Consider the following 20434-nt stretch of genomic DNA (forward strand, 5'->3'; position numbering starts at 1 on the left):
TGTTGGACATTTGTACAAGCTCAAAAACCTAATTAGACACATAAAGAAAAAAGCCACCCAAATCTGTCATGTGGCAAGACTCACTTTTGGCTAAGGAGTCACTCGAGGCCAGGAAACTGTACCAAAGAAAAGTCACTACACCTTTGCCCTAGTCTTGCACTTTTTCCCGGTCATCTGCTGGTGGCCAGTGCTGCTGCTGGGCCACTGGCTCAGGTGAATCTTTGGTCTGTCCCAGTAGAGCTCTGTCCAGGTGTCACCATGCCACATTTGTATCACATCTCATGGGTGTTTGGCAAATTCAAAGGAGCCTCTTGTGCTTAGCTTAAAACAAAGCGCCTCCATTAGAAGGGGTCAGCTGGTAGTCATGTCCTTGAAAGAGGCTGTCACCAAGGCTAGGGCAACAGAACAAACAATGCAAAATCGTGTGATTATTTCATGCAGGTGTTGACCTACGCTGCAGAAGAAATGCATGCCACCAGCTCATGACTTACACTGAGACAATGAATAACATAACCCAAGAATACATTTATTGGATAAAGGTCTAGGCTAGCTCGGACCACATCAGGTAACAGTAGAAATACAGTACAATTACCAAGACACTGGGTATCTCATACTGAGAAAAATGAGACACAATTCAAGCATGTGATGCCACAGATAGATTAGCACAAGTGTTTTTGAACTTAAACAACAGCTCTTGCTTGGTAACATCAAATACTACAGAAGCATTGAGTGGCATCTAAAAGGAAATGAAACCTTGGTTAGAGTAAAGTGAAGTAAGCAAAGAGTCTTGGTGTTGTATGCTGAGCAGACTGATTGATATTTGTCAGGCTTCCAAAGCTGCACTCCATCCCTACATTCAAGGAAAGCAAACAAGAAAAGGAAATTCAGTGAAGGATGATAATTAGCAGTTGCTCCCTCAGAAAAGGCTTGAAGGTTTTCAAATGGGCTCCTGCCTTTCTGACAGGAGTCAGCCCAGAGAAACTGTGTGTATTAAATAAATATGGGTAATATAACAAAATAATTCATATGTTCAGACACTCCCTTTGAACAATCAAGTAAGCCAGGAATCTAATGAACAAACAGTTGAATGTAACCTCTGGATAACCCTTTAATCTTCTCCTCCATTCCCCTTGAAAATCTGAGGAGGGGAACACTAGAAGACAACAGATTGAAAAAGCCCGACCAAGGGAACTGGTGGCGGACAGCTAGGCATGGGTGTTTCTCTTGTTTGCAAATTTTAGCAATTAGGGAAGTGTTGAAAGATTCTGAAAACATGTTATCATTGAGAGAAGAGAGACTCTTAGGGCTTAAAAGTCAGGTGATCTATAAATAGGGTAAAAGACTGATTGGCTTTAGTTGATGATAAGTTAAAAGACAGTTCAGACTTCCCCCTCTCAGCATTCAAAACATAAGCTGTCAAACCTGAAAATGGGCAGTCGTTCTTCTTCTGATGCCTCAGCCTGTGAATACCAAAGCAACACATACCGTAATAACAAGGCACTGTTGAGAGGAGCTCTAAAACCCCATCTGATCCTCCATATGTTGTAAAAGAAGTAAGAGTTTCTGAAGGAGACAGACTCTGCATTGAGAAGAAAATGCCTGAAAGACCCTGGAGATAGCTTTGTGGGCAGATTTTACCAGGAGAAGGAAAGCAGAAGTCAAAAAAGTCAGATATTGCTAAGGAAAACCTTTGAATAAGGTTGAAAGATTTACAAATAACTTATCAGAAGCTATCATCTAATAAAAACCATGATCTTTTATTTTATGCCAGAAAATTAATTACACTGAATTAGCCAAAAGAACAAAGGTGTACGGAAATAAAATATGTCAAAGGATGAATGGATCAACACGAATCTTAAATTCATCAGGAATGATGACCTAGCTGCCAAATCAAATGCAGGTTCACAAATGTAATTAAGAAAATCACAATAGTCCTGCATCAATCATTAAACAATTAGAGCATGGGGAGTAATGAGAGGAAAGAAAGGATGGCAGTCAGGAAAAAAAGGAAACATCTAAATGCTATTTTCTGCAAAAAAGTATGAATGGCTCTGAAAGGTGGGCATTTCTCTGTATTAAAAATATCTTCGTATGTCTTTCGGCTTCCAGATGCTGTCGATCTCTGTCTCATTTCCTGGACAGACAGTTTTGTTTCCACTTACTGTCTGCCCATTATTTAAGCAGAAGGACATAACTCACCTTGTGGGGGTGTTGCTGTAACATGTTTCTACATGATTTGATCTTGCCAAAATGGCTGGGCCAACAAAGTGCCATAATTTTGTTGCTGAAGTTTTAACCACTTTTCTAAACAAGCGTTATCATTGGTCCCATAAACAAGGATGAAGGTTGCATGAAAACAAGCATCTTAGAAGGGACACAAAAATTAAACAAGTCCAACAAGAAAGGAACCATTAGATTAGAGACATCTACTAGTAAAGAGCTCACTTGTTGGATGCAGCCAACACAGCAGACTGAATGTCCACAAGATTTTTAATTGTGAGCATCTTGGACCAGCTTTACATTTTAAATCTTAAAGCAAGCACTCTACATTGCTCCCTGTGGTCCATGCAAAGGCAATGGTTCAGTAAGATGCTCAGTGGGAACTCATGCCACTGGTGAACATATTCTATATGAAATGAATGAAAGAGACCTCTTTCATCCATTTCTATAGCAGATTCTTCTCCAACAGCTCAGTGATTCTGGTCTGTTCTGCTTTGGACATCCAGTAAGATCACCGCCCGGGCAAGTACATTTACAGCAGAAAGAGCCATGAATGTGCTTTGCTTTGCACCATCCCACAGAAGTTTGCTGTTGAAAACATGCTTGGAAGATAATGAATGACAGAACCATCACAAACCAGCCTGAACCATCTTGCACCTACTTAAAATGGAGTGGTGTGCTCAAAATAAAAATAATGGCATAGATGAAATGCATTTTCCTGCAGAACAGCAGAATTCTGTCTTCCGGACATGGATTAGGAGGCATGGTGGCGTTGGGCTGACGGTTGGACTTGATGGTCTTAGAGGTCTTCTCCAACCTTAATGATTCTATGGTTCTATGATTCTCTTTATCCAACATGTGGAATGTTCCCATTGATGTCTAGGACCAGATGCACCAGAAAAGACATTCTAGTCCTGGAGATTTTATTCTAAAACAAAACTTAGGATTGGGATATTACTTTTTTAGACAATTGCCTACTACAAAAGCCAGCTGTTTAATATTTAAAAATAAAGATTGAAATATCTCAATGTATTTAATTTCACCCTTTACTAAACAGCATCTGTGTGCTTAATGTTAACCTTCCCATTCAAACGTCATTAGCTGCTAATTAAGATGTTGATATGCTGATTGTATATCTTGCAGTAGAGATGATTTGCAGGCACTTACTAGGTGTTTATCAAACTCCAGCACACGTATTGGTTTAGCATAAGTGTGGCACATTAATTTACTGAACACTGTCCCAGTTCTCCACTCTTTTTTTCTAATACGTAATGAGCACAAGAAGTAAAAAACATGGCAAGTTGTCAGGAATCGTGTCAGCAAAGAAGAAAAGTAAAGTAAGTGACCTAGGCACTCTTGTGCCAACAGTTTTTACCTCTGATTTCAACTAGCCTTATTTAGGAATCTCTAAAAAGATCCCAGCTTATTAATAACAAAATGAGTAAGCCCTTTGAATTTGTCTACAGCTTGCATTGTCCGATAGTCAGGAAGAGAAGGCTCCTTAGTATTAAAGGTTTGTTTCAAACAACTTCCTTGTTACTAACAAGAAGAGTTGAAATCAAAGAAAGGCAGTGATGATTCTGCTAGTGCAAAAGCAGTTCTGCAATGCAGGGTACATTTTCACAGGACTTTTTAATATAATTTATGAATATTTGCTCGCAACATAATTGTCTTTTCTGCTGACATTTTCAAAGCAACACTGTGATTTGTTGGGTCTCCTGAGAGTCCGAGTACAAAACTGATAATTATATTAAATATACATAGACAATAAAGAGTGTGTTTACATAACTATGCCCATAAATATCTGATTGAACAGTCATTGTTCTCAAAACCCTTTTAAGCAGCTCTCAGAGGGATCCAATTCTAATGACATGATGGTTTAAAAGATGTTGCTCAGTCTTGTTCCATATTTAATTAACTTTCCTTTTTTAAACTTGTGATGGCAGAGACAATAACAAATAGCTCTGAAAAGAGAGCGAGCTTTGAAACATGAGTGAGACCTTGTCAGGCTTTTGTGTGCCACACACAGAAGAAGATCTGCACACAAGAGTTGGTGGCCGGAGACAGCCCAGCTCCTGGGGGAGTGCATTGCTATGGCATTCACAGTTCACTACTACTACTACTACCAACAGCAACAACAATAACAGTAATTAAAGAAATCTTCTGCATACAAATAAGGGGAGCAACATGGGGAGGGGAAATGGGCGTATTAAATGGAATTGGTAAAATAGGCCTAAACTTGTTTATTTTTGTGCTGCTACAGAGCAGTGAAGCAAATACTTTAAAGAGAATGGCACATTGCCCACTAAGATGTAAAGGGCGTGTGAACGTTAATTGAGCATCAGTGTATGACTGAACACATTAGGCAGGAACCAAGGTAACATTTCCGAATTCATGGACGGTCTTATTCTACGGAGTCCTTCACATTGCCTCATCCTAGACAGGGCTGAAACAGCAGCACAATTTTCTGTTTTCACACTGAGCTATTTTTAATTGTCACCAATTATAATTAATTTACTTTTATGTGTCCTGGTTGTCACAATATTAACATTTGTAAGTCTTTCCCTTCGCAGGCTGTGAGAATCTGTTGTGACATCTCAATAAAGCGGGATTCAATCAAGGTGTGAATGAATTGTTAATCTTGTTATAAATAGAAGGTGCCATATGTTGGCAAGGGATGTCTCTCTTTTTGTTGTTGAGGACAGTGGCAATGGAACAAAGTTAGTGGTCATGCCAGAATTACTAATTAAAAGCCTGGTCACTGAGACATGAGAGGACCCAGCTTTCCATGTGCTATTGAGAAGGAAGTGATAACTGTTAGCATGTCCTAGGCAACGACTTTGAAATATTCTTTTTGGGGTTTGTAGAGTGACTCCTAAATCAGGGAAAGCAATGCGAGCACTGGACTAGGAATGAACCAAAGATGTTCAAAGAAGCCGGCAATGTGCGCTCACAGCCCAGGCGGCCAACCGTATCCTGGGTGGCATCAAAAGCAGTGTGGCCAGCAGGTCGAGGGAGATGACTCTGCCCCTCTACTCCGCTCTGGTGAGACCCCACCTGGAGCGCTGCGTTCAGCTCTGGAGCCCTCAGCACAGAAAGGACCTGTTGGAGCGGGTCCAGAGGAGGGCCACCACAATGACCAGAGGGCTGGAGCACCTCTCCTGTGAGGAAGGGCTGAGAGAGTTGCGGTTGTTCAGCCTGGAGAAGAGAAGGCTGTGGGGAGACCTTATTGTGGCCTTCCAGTATTTAAAGGAGGCTTATAAATAAGATGGGGACAGACTTTTTAGCAGGCCCTGTTGTGGTTAGGACAAGGGGTAATGGTTTTAAACTTAAAGGGGGTAGACTCAGACTAGATATAAGGAAGAAATTTTTTATGATGAGAGTTGTGAAGCACCAGAACTAGTTGAAGATGTCCCTGCTCACTGCAGGGGGGGTTGGACTAGATGACCTTTAAAGGTCCCTCCTCCAACCCAAACCATTCTGTGATTCTATGACTATATGATTCTAAGTTCTGATAACCTCCCTGAGAACTGAACCACCTAAAATGGATTAGAAAGTCTAACTTAGGCAACCAGCTAGGAAAATGTACATGATGGTAAAGACTTGTATTTTGGGTAGCTGAATTTCATAAAGGCCTAATACACATTTATTCCCAGATCACCTTTTGTTCAGATAAAGAATCAACACATTTCCTCATAAATCCTGTGCTCAGGTATTATCTTGGTAGACTGTCTCACTTCTGCAGTATAAATTCCATACATATACCTGCTTTAGGTCTGTGATGGTTCCTAAACACAGCTCTGGCAAACAAGCAGAAGGACTAATCGTTTTATTAAACTATCACTTACAGTAAAGCTCATGTCCACTTAAAATCTTGGGAATAAAGCCAGTCTCAGAGGTAAAAGGATACCTTGTCCATCAATCTATCCACACAACCTTTGAACAGATTTACCCTTTCACATTAGGTTAAGGATAAGAGGAGGAGTTTCTCTTTGCTTTTGCTGACCCAGGACAGAGAAAGGCATGCCATAGCTGAAATGCACACATGCACACACAGAGAGCCATGTCTCTTCTTCCAACAGGCAAGACGATCTGCCTCTCCTGTTGATTTTTCTAAATACTGTGGTAATTCCCCAAGGAATACTCAGTTCTCATTGGGAAGTTCGGATGTCTTCCATAATCTATTTAAACAGCTATTTAGGTATCACTGAGAAACCTGTTACTTTAGAAAAGGTAAGAGGATTCCAGCACTTGACACCAGCAGCCAGCTCTCAGAAGCCACCTGGGGCTGCCTATGGCCATAAGACCCCTCTGTTCCCCCGCACCGACCTGAAGGGACAATCGATGCATAAAGCCTTCACCACATTTGCTGTTGCTCTGTTTACTGTTCCTTTATTTACATATCTAGAAATTCAACATCTTTGCATGTTTTGCAAGCTGTCATGACATGAGACGCTAGTAATATGCTATGTTTTGCTTGCTAACATATTTTTGACATATTTTAGCTTTTGATTATAAGATTGCATCTTTCCCAGCTACCATCTGTCTCAACTCAGTGGCACTCTGGCATTTAAAAAACAGTAGGGTGTAATATTTCTTATATACTTGAACTCTACTAGAAGCATGTTATTTTCAGTCTTAACCAAGATGTCACACTTTCACACATGAAGGCTGAAATGTCTTATATCCTTTAAGGTATCTGTCAGAAATAAAGAACATATCATCACATTCAATTTGGCTGAGATGAGTAATATATTAATGAGAATAAAAATGGGAACAGTTTCTGACTTACAAATAGATCTGGCATTTTACAAGCTTGTGTACTCGTGCCTGTATTTATCCTTTTGTCAGCACAAATGAGATATTCATACAAAACCTAGAAATTTCTTTTTTGTATTTGGCAAAATATGCACAATATTCTCAAAGCTGGAGTTCTAAACATGACACATTTTTTCTTGGAATATCTGATTACCAGAGACTTTCAGGCTTTACTTCTTTCCTCTCCATCCTCCATCTGTGGAGAGTCAAAATGTGACATTCAGCAAACTGGAAAACACACTTTATATCTACCCTGACAGCAATAGGCAAGCAGCTCCAGCCATTTGGACTGTTGTGATGTGCAGCTCTTTAACTACAGTATTTCAGCAAGACTGGTTTCCATGGGATGAATCCAGTAATTCAAGCAATAGGGTAAGATACTAAAATAGCTGGAGAATGGTTTTTTGGTCCTCTTTCGTAAGTAAGCTGCAGTAGCGGGGGATACTGATAGGCAAGGAGAGGTTTTATCCCTTTCTTTCTTCTTCTCAAAATTGCAGGCAGTCAGGAGCCAAAAGCTGTGAGGTCTTGTGACAGCTCCCCCGGGGCCACGGTGCCAGTGAGCATCATCCCGTAGCATGCACCACCTCCAGTTCTGTTACCCATGTCAGAAGAGACGGTGAGGGATGTGAGGTTAACAGTGCTACTGGCAGAGCTGCGGTGGCTCCCGGTTGTCAGTACTAGACCTGACTCACTAAATAATATCACATCAAAATACACTGATAATTATATACAGAAGGTGTGCGGTGACTCCTCTGGCAACCAACATGTCAAGTGTACAGGTATGAAATTGTTGAGACTGCAAAATAAAACAAACAAACACAGAAAGCAGTGAATATTACCCTCAAGCACACTTGCTTGAGCAAGTGCACACAAGTGCTTTGCACTGAGCCAGCAGATCTGTTTCTACAATTACGTTTAGTTAAATGCCCAGCTCTGAGAAGAGTGACCTTCTCCCACTGAGCAGTGTATATATAGAGCCTGATACAACAGGATTCCAGATCTTGGTATTTCTTTAAGTACTACAGGAGCAGTAATAATAATCTGCTTTCAAAGGAAAAAGACAAGACACAAGCACGCTCACACATAATGGTAAACTGAATTTATTTCCTTTTGGAAAACAATTCCAGTAATCTCCAGGTTCAGACCGCAGAGTAAACATTAATAACAGTAACATACAGGTTAGTTCAACTGATTCAAGAATTTGGCCGTGTGAAATCATTAAGGAAAGTCTTGAACACTCAAAGCTTCAAATGGTATCCAGAAAAAAAAATTTCTTTGACAATCTACATAACAACTATTGCATATATGGTAATGCTATCTGTCATATCGCAAGGCTTACAAATATATATATGGGCCTTATTCAACTGTGGGTTCCTGCTCTGTGAGAAAGAGTCTCTTCATATTTTTTGCAAGAATCTTCAGCAATAAAAAATAGTCTTGGATTCATCCGTTTGTATACCAAAAGAGAGATTTCTAGACTGAAGTTTAAACGAAAGGAAGGCCAAACAGAGCTGTAATGGAGCATAGCTATTACCTTCTCCCTCCTCCTTGAAAATGACACTTTTTCTTAAGCTATTTTTTTCCCCTCACACAGTATTATTATTATTATTTGTATCTTTCTTGAATAGGGCCCAAGTCCACTCGTCTTTATAAGACCATTTTAGTATCAGACAACATAATACATGTGCAACACTTTATATACAGGAAGTCTATCTGGTGCTCAAAAGTTCAAACACATGAACATCCAACAGTTTCGATAATACAAGTTTTATGGTACAATACAATGTTTCTGAATAATATACATTAACAATGAAAGTTTCGTGCAAAGAGTAAAACGTGTTCCCTTTTTGTGCCACAAAGAATTCTCTGGAAGAGACGGGCCTTGCACTAACTGCTGTGCTGGGTCATCGTATGATTCTGTAACAAAAATAAAAGAAACAGCTTAGTCACAGGACAGGCATTTCTGCGTGAAAGAAAGATGCAAGAACAATTCTCCCAACATATCTCGCAAAATAATGGACTGGAAAGAGAATCTGTTTGACCCCTCCCTGTTTTGAAGCAGCCAGAAGAAGCGACATTATCAAAAAGAGGACTTTTCCCCAGCTGTTTCACACCGGCGTTCTTTCCATGTGCCACGAGAAGGGCAACACACTCTCTCTAGGTCGGTTTGGGCTGACCTGCCCCAGTGAAACTGCATACCAGGTCAGCGGTTCTGGTGTCCGCTTACATAAGGCTCATGGTTTATGCATTATGCAAATGAGAAGTGCATTTATTTCTCATAAAAGACCTTGCTGCCTACAAACCAAAAATATGCTAATTGGACTGTGCTTCCTAGACTGTGGCACCACTTCAAATGTTTTATTGAATTAAAACCTATTTCCCCCTAAACAGTATACACAGTATATTCTGGTAAGAGTCATTCTGTGCCCAGCAGAGAGCTCAAAGACTGATGAGAAAACAGGAGGGGCTGCCACAGCCTTTCCTTCGGTCATCAAAACCCACAGGTATTTTTCCTCAAGTGAATGAAGTGCCTTATGTGAGGTGACACAGCATGGACTTTGGAGCCTGAAATTCTCCTTTCCCGTATACAGCAGCAAACACAAGTTTCACCCTCTTTCCCACTGCTGCCCTAATTGAGTTGACCACTTTCAGGGATGAGAGATGCTGTTTCAATGCCTACAGTGGCTCAGATCTTTCACAAGCATCGAGCTAAGAGCAAGGATCCAATCTAATATGCATTAAGTCTTTTACAACGTACAGTGGATCCACAGATGGCTGGAAAAGGTCTGTGAATGCTACTTAGACAACAGGGCAGCCACTGATCAGTGATGAATTTTCCCCTTAGTAATCTGGGCCAGATTTGGGCCAGTGACCCCGAGGGCAGGGGTGTCACGTCCCGTAATTTGCTGCAGGCACGTCCAGTCCCTTCACTCTGCTTTATTAAGTTAATCTGTCTTAAAACCCCTTTGGACTAACATACTTCAGGATGAACCTGTTCCCAAAAGACAGTCATCATTTTCAATGAACATCTACTGAACCATACCCTCCAGAGCCACCCATGAAAAGGCACACGAAAACACCCTCAGTGAAACAGATGTGAAATACAGCGTGACTGCAGACCAGCCTGATAGTTCTCCCTCCCTTCCTCCTTCTTTCTCCCTAAACTGTGCACGCACGCAAACAATAGTTCATGGGACATTTGGCAAGGAAAGGATCTTACAGTAAGACTGAGGAATTTTTAACGTAGTGCCATTCTCAAGATTAAAGGAAAATGACCCAGTGACACTTAAAGATGCAATTTCCAGATGTGAATACAAAATGATTTAATGCTGATGGCAGGAATTCCAGACCGTCCAAGGCCAGAGAGTGTTAAAAAAATACACTCTACCACTTGATTTCAGCTATCTTCTTATCCTTCCCATAAAATCATTTCAAAATGCTGTAAAGCAATAACAATAGCTGCAGACTGAAATGTTGACTGGCCGCAGGTAACAGGGCTCTGACTTTAAACCACAAAAGCAAGTAAGTTAAGAGTTAAGCCTGCCAGTCAACCCTTCTGTCATCCTGTTGTGTCCATTTATTGCAGCACTTACAGCGTAACACCACAGGCTTATTGGAGACCCTGCAGTACCCACAAACAACAGGACAAGTTAAATATGGGGTGGCAGACTGAATTCTGATTTTTTCTCTGCTTTTGAGTAGGTGAGGTCATATACCAGTTGTTACAGTACAGAGAGATATTGGGGCGGGGGAGGAATATCTTTTGCTTCTAATCTACTGAGGGCAAGCATGTCACTCATGCCCATTTTTTATTTCTTTTCACTAAGTGAAAAACGCATAATCAGTTTGGGGCTGGATGAACAGTTACATATGAAGGAGTCAGAGGTGTTTTAGAGTGTAGACGTACCTCTGGCTGCAATGACATTTTTGATTAAAAAATAAAAAGGCTCAAATATGAAGGAGACAAAAATAAAACACGGCATAAGGACTGCCTTGCCCAAGCTCTCAGTGTCCCTGACTCCCATGCCCTGGTGCAAAATGAGATTCTCAAGAGATAATGAAGAGATAATAGAAGAAAACAAGTGTTGGGGAGAAAAACAAGGCAGGGCAGGATACGAATGTTAGAAAATGCTTTGAGCAGTTTAGGCCTTAAAAAGGCATCTACACTTATTGTAAACAGTCAAAACAAAACACAGTTTCCAAAGTAATTAAGGTTCCCCAAATGTGAGGGAGTAGGGACAAATACCTATTTGGCTAAGTGGCAAGAAAAATACAAAGTGGAAGCACTTCAGAAGCATAACATTGACAAGACAAGCAGGCGAAGGATGGGAGGAGAGAGATAAGAAAAGGAGGAAAATTCTGTAATCCCACAGAGAGCCATATTCCACTCCACCAAAAGCCATCTATTGGAGACCCCATGTCTAAGTGACTGAAAATTGCAAACATTAATCCCAGTTATGAACTGTTGTTGTTTTTATGAGGGGTGTTGTGTTTAAAAATTTAGGGCAAAAATTCTCCACCATTATCGACACAGCAGATCTCGACTCTGATAGTCTCTTTGCCTTGTGTGCAGCGAGCTCCCCGCCTCCCTGGCAGTGGGAGTTCAGGCGGGCGGGGAAAGCAGAATTTGGAGCTCCCGCCGGCAGAGACACGGCAGGGACACGGGAGTGCGGTACACCCAGGGAGAGCACAATATTACAGACGAGATCCCCTGTGTGGTTCGGAAAGCATGCTGCCCTTCACTAAAGACACACTACACAAGCTCGAAACACGCCTCCTCCAGAAACTTCAAACTAGTTTGCCTGAGTTTGGAGCAATTAGTATATCCACTTGCCAAAGAGAAGGAATTTAACTGAGTACAGGAGAAATCCTATTCTCCCCTTCTTTGCCTCCCCCAAATTTGATTGCACATAAACCCATCTGTTTAATTTTGAGGTAGCTTCCCTACAAAGCAAAAATTTAAATTTCCTACTTAGCCACGGAAAGGGAAAAATATTTTTTCGTAACATAATCTTGCCTGGACTTCAGCAATAGCTATGTTAACATTTCCAAGAGCTGTGATTTCATGAACAGAAACTAGTTTGCAAACACAAACACAAGCTTTGCATGCACAAAATGGAGGAACAGTGAAGCAGGAGGTCTGTGTGTCACTGCATTTGTTACCACATTAGACACAAACCAAGCCAGGAAAACTGTCCTACATCCCCAGTTTCTCTGTCTCGGTATTATTTGGAAAGCAACAGTATTACCTGGGAAAACCTGAATTCAACATAATTCACATGCAAAATAAACTCTTAAAATGTATTTGCTCTCTTCCTTGAGATAATTATTTTTGTTACCAGACCCCAGAATCCCAACTGTTATGTGAACTGCTATAAAATTATATGCTATCACTTTTCTGGATGAAAATGCTTTGAGATATCCCTGCTGTTAGTGCTAAGGAGTTAAAAACATGCACAGGTTTCACTGTAATACTGGGTGGAAGAATCTCCTCTGCAAAAAAAAAAAACCAAAAAAACAAAAAAAAAAAAAACCCCAAAAAAAAGGTTTCTTTGCAGAAATGCTCCAGACAAAAGAGGTAATAATACTTTTTGTTGTTTGGTATATGTCTTTGTGTTTCAGATAGAACATGAGAAGTATTATCTAGCAAAAAGTTCCTGCCCACAGCATCAAAATTAACGAAGAAAAAAATATCCAGAGATAGCCACAGACTCACCAGCCCATTAGAATCTTTAATGTGAACTGCCGTTGCATTCAATTTAAATGGGACTTCTGGTTTTTATGACTAGATGAAACAAGATATGGTTGTACCCAACAAACAGTGCAAAAAAGGTACACGTGAAGAAATACAAAGATGAAATGTAGATACATTATTTCAACAGATGCTAACAGTACCACAGCAGCATGTTATTTTTTCCTCGGTTCAAGAACACAAACATAAGTAATCAATCATCACTGATTAAGTAATTATGGTACCCTTCATGTTATCACTTATCTGGAATCCTTTATCTGTGTACATTACAGATCATCTTGTATTTTCTTGCATTTAAAAAAAAAAAACGCACCCCACTGCACTGCAATACAGTTTCGGGTTGTAAAACAGAACTCTACATTACTATCAACCTTTAAGCGCTATATATTTTTTTTTAACAAAAGCAATTGGTTTCCAACAGGCTGGATAATAAGTCTTTTGACCTGCATTCTTCTCTGACCCATTAAGGTCACCCCTGTGCTCGGGCATATAGCTGACTTAGGAAATGCCTGCAAGTCCTGCATTTCATCTCCTGCCCACTCAAAATAAAGCTTTCTTTAAATGTGTCTGTACGGGTCCCTGAAGACCAGGGAGGCATCCCTGTAGTGGGCAATGGAGGGACAGAAGCTTCTGCCTTTATTAATGAATGCAGACCATTATGAGTCTGGCTGGCTCCTGCACTGTTCCCAGAAGCATATACTGTACGTGACTTAAAATGCTAGAATATTGACACAAAGCGAGCTGGGCACCCCTAAGGAAAATTACTCCTTGGATATAATGTAGGCTCGTAACAGCTATTAGAGTACAAAATAAAACCCTCCGGGATCAAACTGACATATACCGCATTCTACCTACTCCTCAAACATTAGAAGAATTTCTTTGTGAAGGCATTCTCAAGGACAGCATTAAACTGACTTTTGTAGCAATCTGCAACAGCTTTTTGGCTTACAGCTTTTAGTACTAAATCTCTAGTTTGAATCAATATAAGTACTATATCTTCCACATTAATCAATACATTTGGTTCAATACATGTTCTATTAAATTATACTTTCTAATCAAGATTTTCTGCTTCTCTTCCCTTCTTTTTATTCCAACTTCTTACCCTGTACCATACTTTTTAAACTGTCTGCAGCTAACAAGAGGATGTTGGATTTTCCAGAAACGAAGGGGAAGAAAGAAAGGCTGGTGGAAAAGGCAAGACGAGCAAAACCTTAACTGCAGCGGTAACAACAAATCAAAAATGCAGTTTCACAGTGTCAACATGGTTTCCAGAACTTTGGTCTGATGTTTCATTACTTAACTGGTTGTCATGATATAAGACCTCTCATGCAGGAGGCTCTGCACTGGGAACTGCTGAAATACTGCACATGTGGACAGGAGTGTGGGGGAGGAGGGAAGAGCAGTATTAAGCAGTAAGACCAAAAACAAATAAATGAAAATCATTCAGACATAACTATAAGAAAAATCTCAGTAAACGATGATTTTTATACCCTTTCTTCGAACTTGTGCCGCTTCAGTACCGCAGCACAGAGTTTCTGTCAAAGCCCCATAATATTGTGGCAGTGTTCTTTCCTGGAAAACTGTAATACAATTATATCCAAGACTGAACTGATGAGAAATTTAGATTTCTGAGATACTAAGATTAAATACATACTATAAATTCACATGTAAAAAGATATTATTTAGCCCAGGTCTTTGGGGATGTTTGAAACATTTGGATAGAAGATGTCTCCAGCAATCTGAGTGATGTACGCAGTTACAGTAAATGACTTTTCCACACCTGTGTTAGGTTTGGTGGAATGTGGTTATTCTTCATAAGTGGAGAATATGAAATGTAATGTCAAAATGATAAACATGTATATTGCAGGCATTCGCCCCTGTCTTACAGATGAGAAACACTGTACTCATGTCTCTCGCTTTCAGTCAGTTTCTCTTTTTCTTGTCTCCATATAATCACTGTGAACCTGCAGAGAAACTTGCGTTTTCTTTTGACATTTCACATCATCTTACTCAGCTCACAATAGCGTCTTATAATACTTTCTAGATGACACTGTGTCATCATTAAAGAAAAAGGTGAAATAGCATAATAAAAGAGAAGAACAAGAATTCACAGAATTTAAAGACAGAAAAGACCCATTAGGGCGTTTTCTCCACCCATCTTGCCAGTGTCGGATTATTGCCTAAAGTGTAATTTCAAGTGTTTTGCCCAGTCCAATTTTAATTAGAGCTTCCAATGCTCCTCTTGGGAGACTGTTTCACAGCTTCACAGACCTCAGGGTTAGGATTTTTTTCCCTGATGTTCATCCCAGGAGAGGAAGAGGCTCAGCCAGCCCCGAATCACACATGAAACCAAATCTGCATAGTCGGGAGCTGGTTTTGGTAGAATATCTGGGCCATTTCAAAGCATCTGAAAGCAGTAAACTTACTTTCAGTGCCCCAAAACATTAAGGCCCCGGCTCTGCTGCTGCTGCAAGCAATTAAGAAGATCCTGTTACCTGGGCTTCTCAGGCTCGGTTGCTATACAGGTAAAAATGCAGTATAGTTGGGATTCATGTTCCCACAGTAAGGATAACCACAGTCCACAGTTCACCTCCACTAAATGTATTAACTGAAGGTTAGGGACTTATCTAGGTCCATTTTATGCTATAATCCTTAATTGTATTGACAGAGCTTCTTTACTCAGATTGTAAACATTTCTGTATTTTTCACATAGGTGAAATACAAAGAACAACTTCAGCTGAAGCTCATCAACAAATGACGTGACCACAGATTATTTTCTGTCCCAGGTCCCTCCCTTCCTTTAATAAAACACAAACTACAAGAAATTAAATTGTTGTAGCCGAAATCATGGAACTAACAAATGTTTCTATTGTGTTTCATTCCAGGAATTACAATGTTTCTGTCACAAAAATGAATATATATTCAGATTTCAGTAGTCACACTTATCCTGAGTGAATGAGAGAGCTGGAGAGGAGATGCCTGACAGTTTTTCGTTGGTGAAAAGTAGGAAGCCAAATGGAGAGTTCTGGAGTGAGCACAAAAAATTCCAGGCAAGGTGTCCCTGTCACCAGTATCTCCAGTACTGCAGTGAATTTTTAAATGCACTAAAGTAGGCATGGAGTTTCACCCAGGCCAAACTTGATCACCAGCATAGACCTAACAAAACACAATCTCTGAAACTTGAGATTCCCAAGGAAATAAGCATTTGATCTGAACTGAAACAGAGCTATTTCCACAACAAAGAAGGGGCCAAATCCCAAGAGAATCTGTGTTCCCATAAATACCATTTATGTGTGGTGAGTTGATGTTTACCAGCCTTTCAGAATCAGGTCTGTTCTCAGACATGATGGCCAATTAAACAGTCATCTTAGGTCATGACTGACCACTGTTGACAATGATAATTTAGGAAAGTCTACACTGCCTTGCAGTTATTAATATCAATTAGTTCACCTAAGCGATGTGATTTGATATTATATTAATGTCTCTGAAATGGCATGACTGCTAATCAGATCGTACTCTTAATTGCATTTATGTAAAACTCTCAGTATTCTAGTTCTTCTACTCAGGCATTTCCAGCTGGGCCAGAGAAAACCGAACTATAAAAAGATCTTTGACTGGATAGCATGTTCTCAGGGATGCAAACTGAAAATTAAAACCAAAACCAAACCAAACCCAAACCCCTGATACCTATTTTAATTCAGAGACTTCCAGTAAGTAAAATGTCAATGATTCCTTTTTGGATTCATTATTGTGAGTACATATATCACAGATTTGCTGTATGGAACAGAATGACATATATTCTTAGGTACAGCAAATAAGACCTTCATCATTGTCACCAGAAGAGAACAGACACAAACACAGGTGTCTGTTCACCATCCTTGCACCTTCCTCATTATAAGCGTTGGCAGGGGCTCCTGGTTAAGCCTCTGACATAAATCAGAGCAGCTCCAAGGCTCTTTTAACCTATGGTGCCAGGTAATAGCCTTCCATAAGCCTCCCCTGCCCTGTTTGGTGATTACTGAAATGCAATGGAACTTACAATAACCTCTTCCATTCCAGGCAAGGTGTGTCTGGATGCACAGGCAAGGTGTGTGTGTTACTGCCATAAACAATAAGATGATGGTGATGGGGAAAGAGGGCAGTGGTTAGGACATGTTCACAGCAATTCATTCAAACTGGGAAACCTTCCCATTCTTTCGTGCTGCAAAGGAGCTGTACTGCTAATCAGGATCCAGGCCTAAGTCCTGTTTGTATAAAAACATGGCTTTTGTGATACTGCACATGTCTGAAATTAATACACAAGCATCCTTCCCCAATAAGAAAATTGTTCACTAAGTGGGCATAAAAGCTTAAACAAAAAAGGCTAAAGGAGGCACTTCTGAGAAATATATCAAAAGTCTTATTACTTTAGAATATGATTATGATTACCCTGGTATAAATTAAGAGAAACTCCTCTGAAATCAAGGGGTTTTCAAGACAGGGACAAGTAAGAACAGAGCCAGGCCTGTACAGTTTAAACCAAAGTGAATATTGCTCACATACTGATTGATTCTTGCACACCCTCTGCAGAGGCCACAGCCAGAAGTCTCCTCACCATGTCAGACACAGCCAGGCAAAGAGCAAGCAGAACCCAAAGCTGAACAAATCCAGGTTTATCTGCAGCTATTGTGCAACAGAGCAACAGGGGACAACAAGCTTCGATAGGCAATACTGCCTAATAAGATATTCCAGGAATAAGTCAGTGCTTTACAGACATATGTGTTCATGGGCTAGTTGTTGCCCTGTTTTAATTTTTTTTCTTTGTTATGTTTAATTTACCGTGCTGGTGCTTTCTAAACTACACCACCTATAAACAATTTAAAGTTTGACCTCCCTCCTATTTTATGTCCACGAGCAGCACTCCTACTTCATGCTCTAATTTTAGATACCTTAAAGACAAATAAATCTGTATGGGAGAGAGAGGTAAAAAGCCCAGACAACAAAACCAAAACCCCTTGTCTGACAATATGTGTTCATCTTATGTGAGTACAAATTTGCCTAGCTGGGAGCAAGGAACTGGCTCCTGGAACTGGAGCTACGTTATGTACAGATTCCTTTATAGGTCAAACCCAATTAAACAAACTACTACTAAATATTTAACAGCTCAGTGCAGTAATTAGTGACAAATAATGGAAGCTTAAACTGATAATTGCACAGAAAAGTCCTGTTGGAAACATTACACATTTCTTGCTCCTCCTGTTTCCCTCATACTTGCTGAATCCTGATAGGTCTTTTCAGGGATTAAACTAACAAATGAATCTGGATTTTACACACACCTATTTGGTCTGCAATGAAGCTTTCTATGAGTTGTGAGAAGGAACCTTCCAAGTGGAACTTTTTCTTCTCAAATTTCCATTCTGGGCTTTCTGATTTAGAGCTGAGTAACTGCTAGATCATGAATTGATTTCAAATCTCAAACCAGCCGGCAGGTCCAGAATTTAAGCTCCTGTCCATAGGATTCAAAAGGTCACCCAATTAAAATGGGGAAGCACACAGAGCTGTGATTTATATGCAAAGGGCAACCTTTAAAATAATGATCCTTTCCAGTTTTCCACAGGTGCATGTACAAGAATTCCTTTGAACAAAATTACAAGTGAAATTACAAGTTTCTTGCTACAGCCTGAAAGAAAAGCGCTGTAACTTGGCTGCACTCTCGTTATAAAGACAGATGCATCCCACACTTGTATCGATCGCCGAGTTCACCTCCCTACCTCGTGACATGACGCTGGGCATTGTGCTTATCAGGTGACAAAGGGACAGCCTGGAATCTGGATTCCCTGCACATTGCCAGCCGGTGCGTGGAGCCTTGTACAACAGCACTCAACACACTGGAGATTATGGATCAGCCCAAGATTAACACAAAGTGACTAACACCGTTTTCACTCAGCTAAAAGCAAATCGTGAACCAGCTCAGTTTTAAAATCACCAGACCTGGCTTTTGCAAATGGAAATCATATCTGGTAGTTATCCAGCTAGTAAGCATACATACACCCGGTTAAGACAATGCATAATTGTACTGATGCATATTTTGGATCCCAAAATCAGGAACACAAGTGAAAATATGTCCCCTCATTCATTGTTTGTGAATTTTAAAATGTGTGGGAAAGAAACTGAAAAACTATGGAGTTCTGCTTACTCTCCTCCTCTTCTAAATGCCCCCAAATCTGTTGCATATTGGTGCATCTTCTTCCTTCAAGACAGTTTGCTAGGAAAGCCAGATGGAGCATATTTGAGGGTAATGGCCAAAGGTTTCTGAGCTGATGAGCAAAGGCCCCCACTGCTTTCACTCTCTGACTTCCTTCACAACTGGTCACTCTGCCAGCCCATCTTGGACATCTTACAGTCTTTACTCCTACAGCTCTTCAAACAAAGAATAGTGGGAACTGGGACAGTGCTTATGTGGCAGGCTTGGAGTGTGTGTGAATTACAAATCTACTTGTTGGATAAGAAAATAAGGACAGTATCCCTTCATAGCTGGCAACTAGTTAGACAGTTAAGAACCCCAGTCGAAACATTCTGTTCTTATAGCAATCTCATTTGAGTTCCCACCTTTTCAGTCCAAGAAACTCCATGTTGTAAAAGTGACTTTCAGAGACACCAGAATACTATTTTGCCCTTTATAACAAAGTCACCACTTCTCTAAATTTTGTAAGGACGCACACTGTAAATCAATAAATCTGGAGCGTTTACTGACGTGTGGTACCAGGACAATAACATTTTGTGTTTGTCATTGTGGTTGTTGGTTGTAAAATGCAGAAGTCTGGATTCTCTATTGTCTTCAGTTTTGCTGTCATTTCCATTTGTGTGAAATAAGTGTGAAATGTGGCCACAGCTAAATGGGAGGAATGTTATTCTCACTTTCTCCTGTTTTCAGAACCTATAAAAGGGGTACGACAGTGAAGTCCAATGCCTACATTTTAATACTCCCCCTGCCGAAAGAAGCAGTGCTACACAAATTGGCCTCCTTTTATGTCTTTTTCTTTCCTCCCCATGAGGGAAGAAGTATCCTTCTACCAAATGCCATTCTTTCAGGTTGGTCATTCTGGTTCCTGTCACACAGCTGGCTAGTGACACGTTGCAAGTCAGACATGTTAGATCCTGCCTTGACCCTGCACTGACAGTCGAAGAAATGCCCCCCCTCACCTCTGGGTTTGGGTTGTGATGCTGTGGTACTCCTGTCTCCTAGGCTATCCCCTGCTAGGGGATCCAGCCTCATGTAGCTGCCGCTTTCACCCCTTGTTGCCAGTTAGGACTGGTTTTCAGTGTGATCAGAAGATCAGGTGAAAAGAATCACATTTAGGAGGAAAATAACTGGAGACAACACACTCATTTGCTGTCTATGTTTAGTGCCAAGGTGTCTGAAATACAGAAGTTTAATTCCTTTACAAAAAGATGTGCTGTAGCTACAGTGAGGCTAATCTATAAACCTCACAGTCTTATATAAATTGCTACTCCAAATTAATTTTAATTCATTACAATAAAACCCACCTAATTAAAATAACTCTTTAAAGTGAAGCATTAGCTTGATCCCAGGAAAAAAAAAAAGGCAGAATCTTTGCTATCTGAGGGCGATTCATCATACCACACTGCACACATATAAATTCA

At 40.4% G+C, this 20434-nt stretch overlaps 1 protein-coding gene across 9 annotated transcripts in view; it reads right to left on the reverse strand.

Moving 5' to 3' along the window:
• Positions 1 to 8122: 8122 nt before the first annotated feature.
• ZNF521 (zinc finger protein 521) overlaps positions 8123 to 20434 on the reverse strand; it is a 237129-nt gene continuing 224817 nt past the window's right edge. For all 9 annotated transcript variants that reach the window (XM_075084890.1, XM_075084889.1, XM_075084883.1 and 6 more), the window contains one exon: positions 8123 to 8955. In XM_075084890.1, coding sequence (XP_074940991.1) covers positions 8926 to 8955 — 30 coding nt within the window. In that variant the 3' untranslated portion in view covers positions 8123 to 8925. The remainder of the gene's footprint in view (positions 8956 to 20434) is intronic.

This window comes from Phalacrocorax aristotelis, chromosome 2 (assembly GCF_949628215.1).
Source record: "Phalacrocorax aristotelis chromosome 2, bGulAri2.1, whole genome shotgun sequence".
Taxonomy (NCBI): Eukaryota; Metazoa; Chordata; class Aves; order Suliformes; family Phalacrocoracidae; genus Phalacrocorax; species Phalacrocorax aristotelis.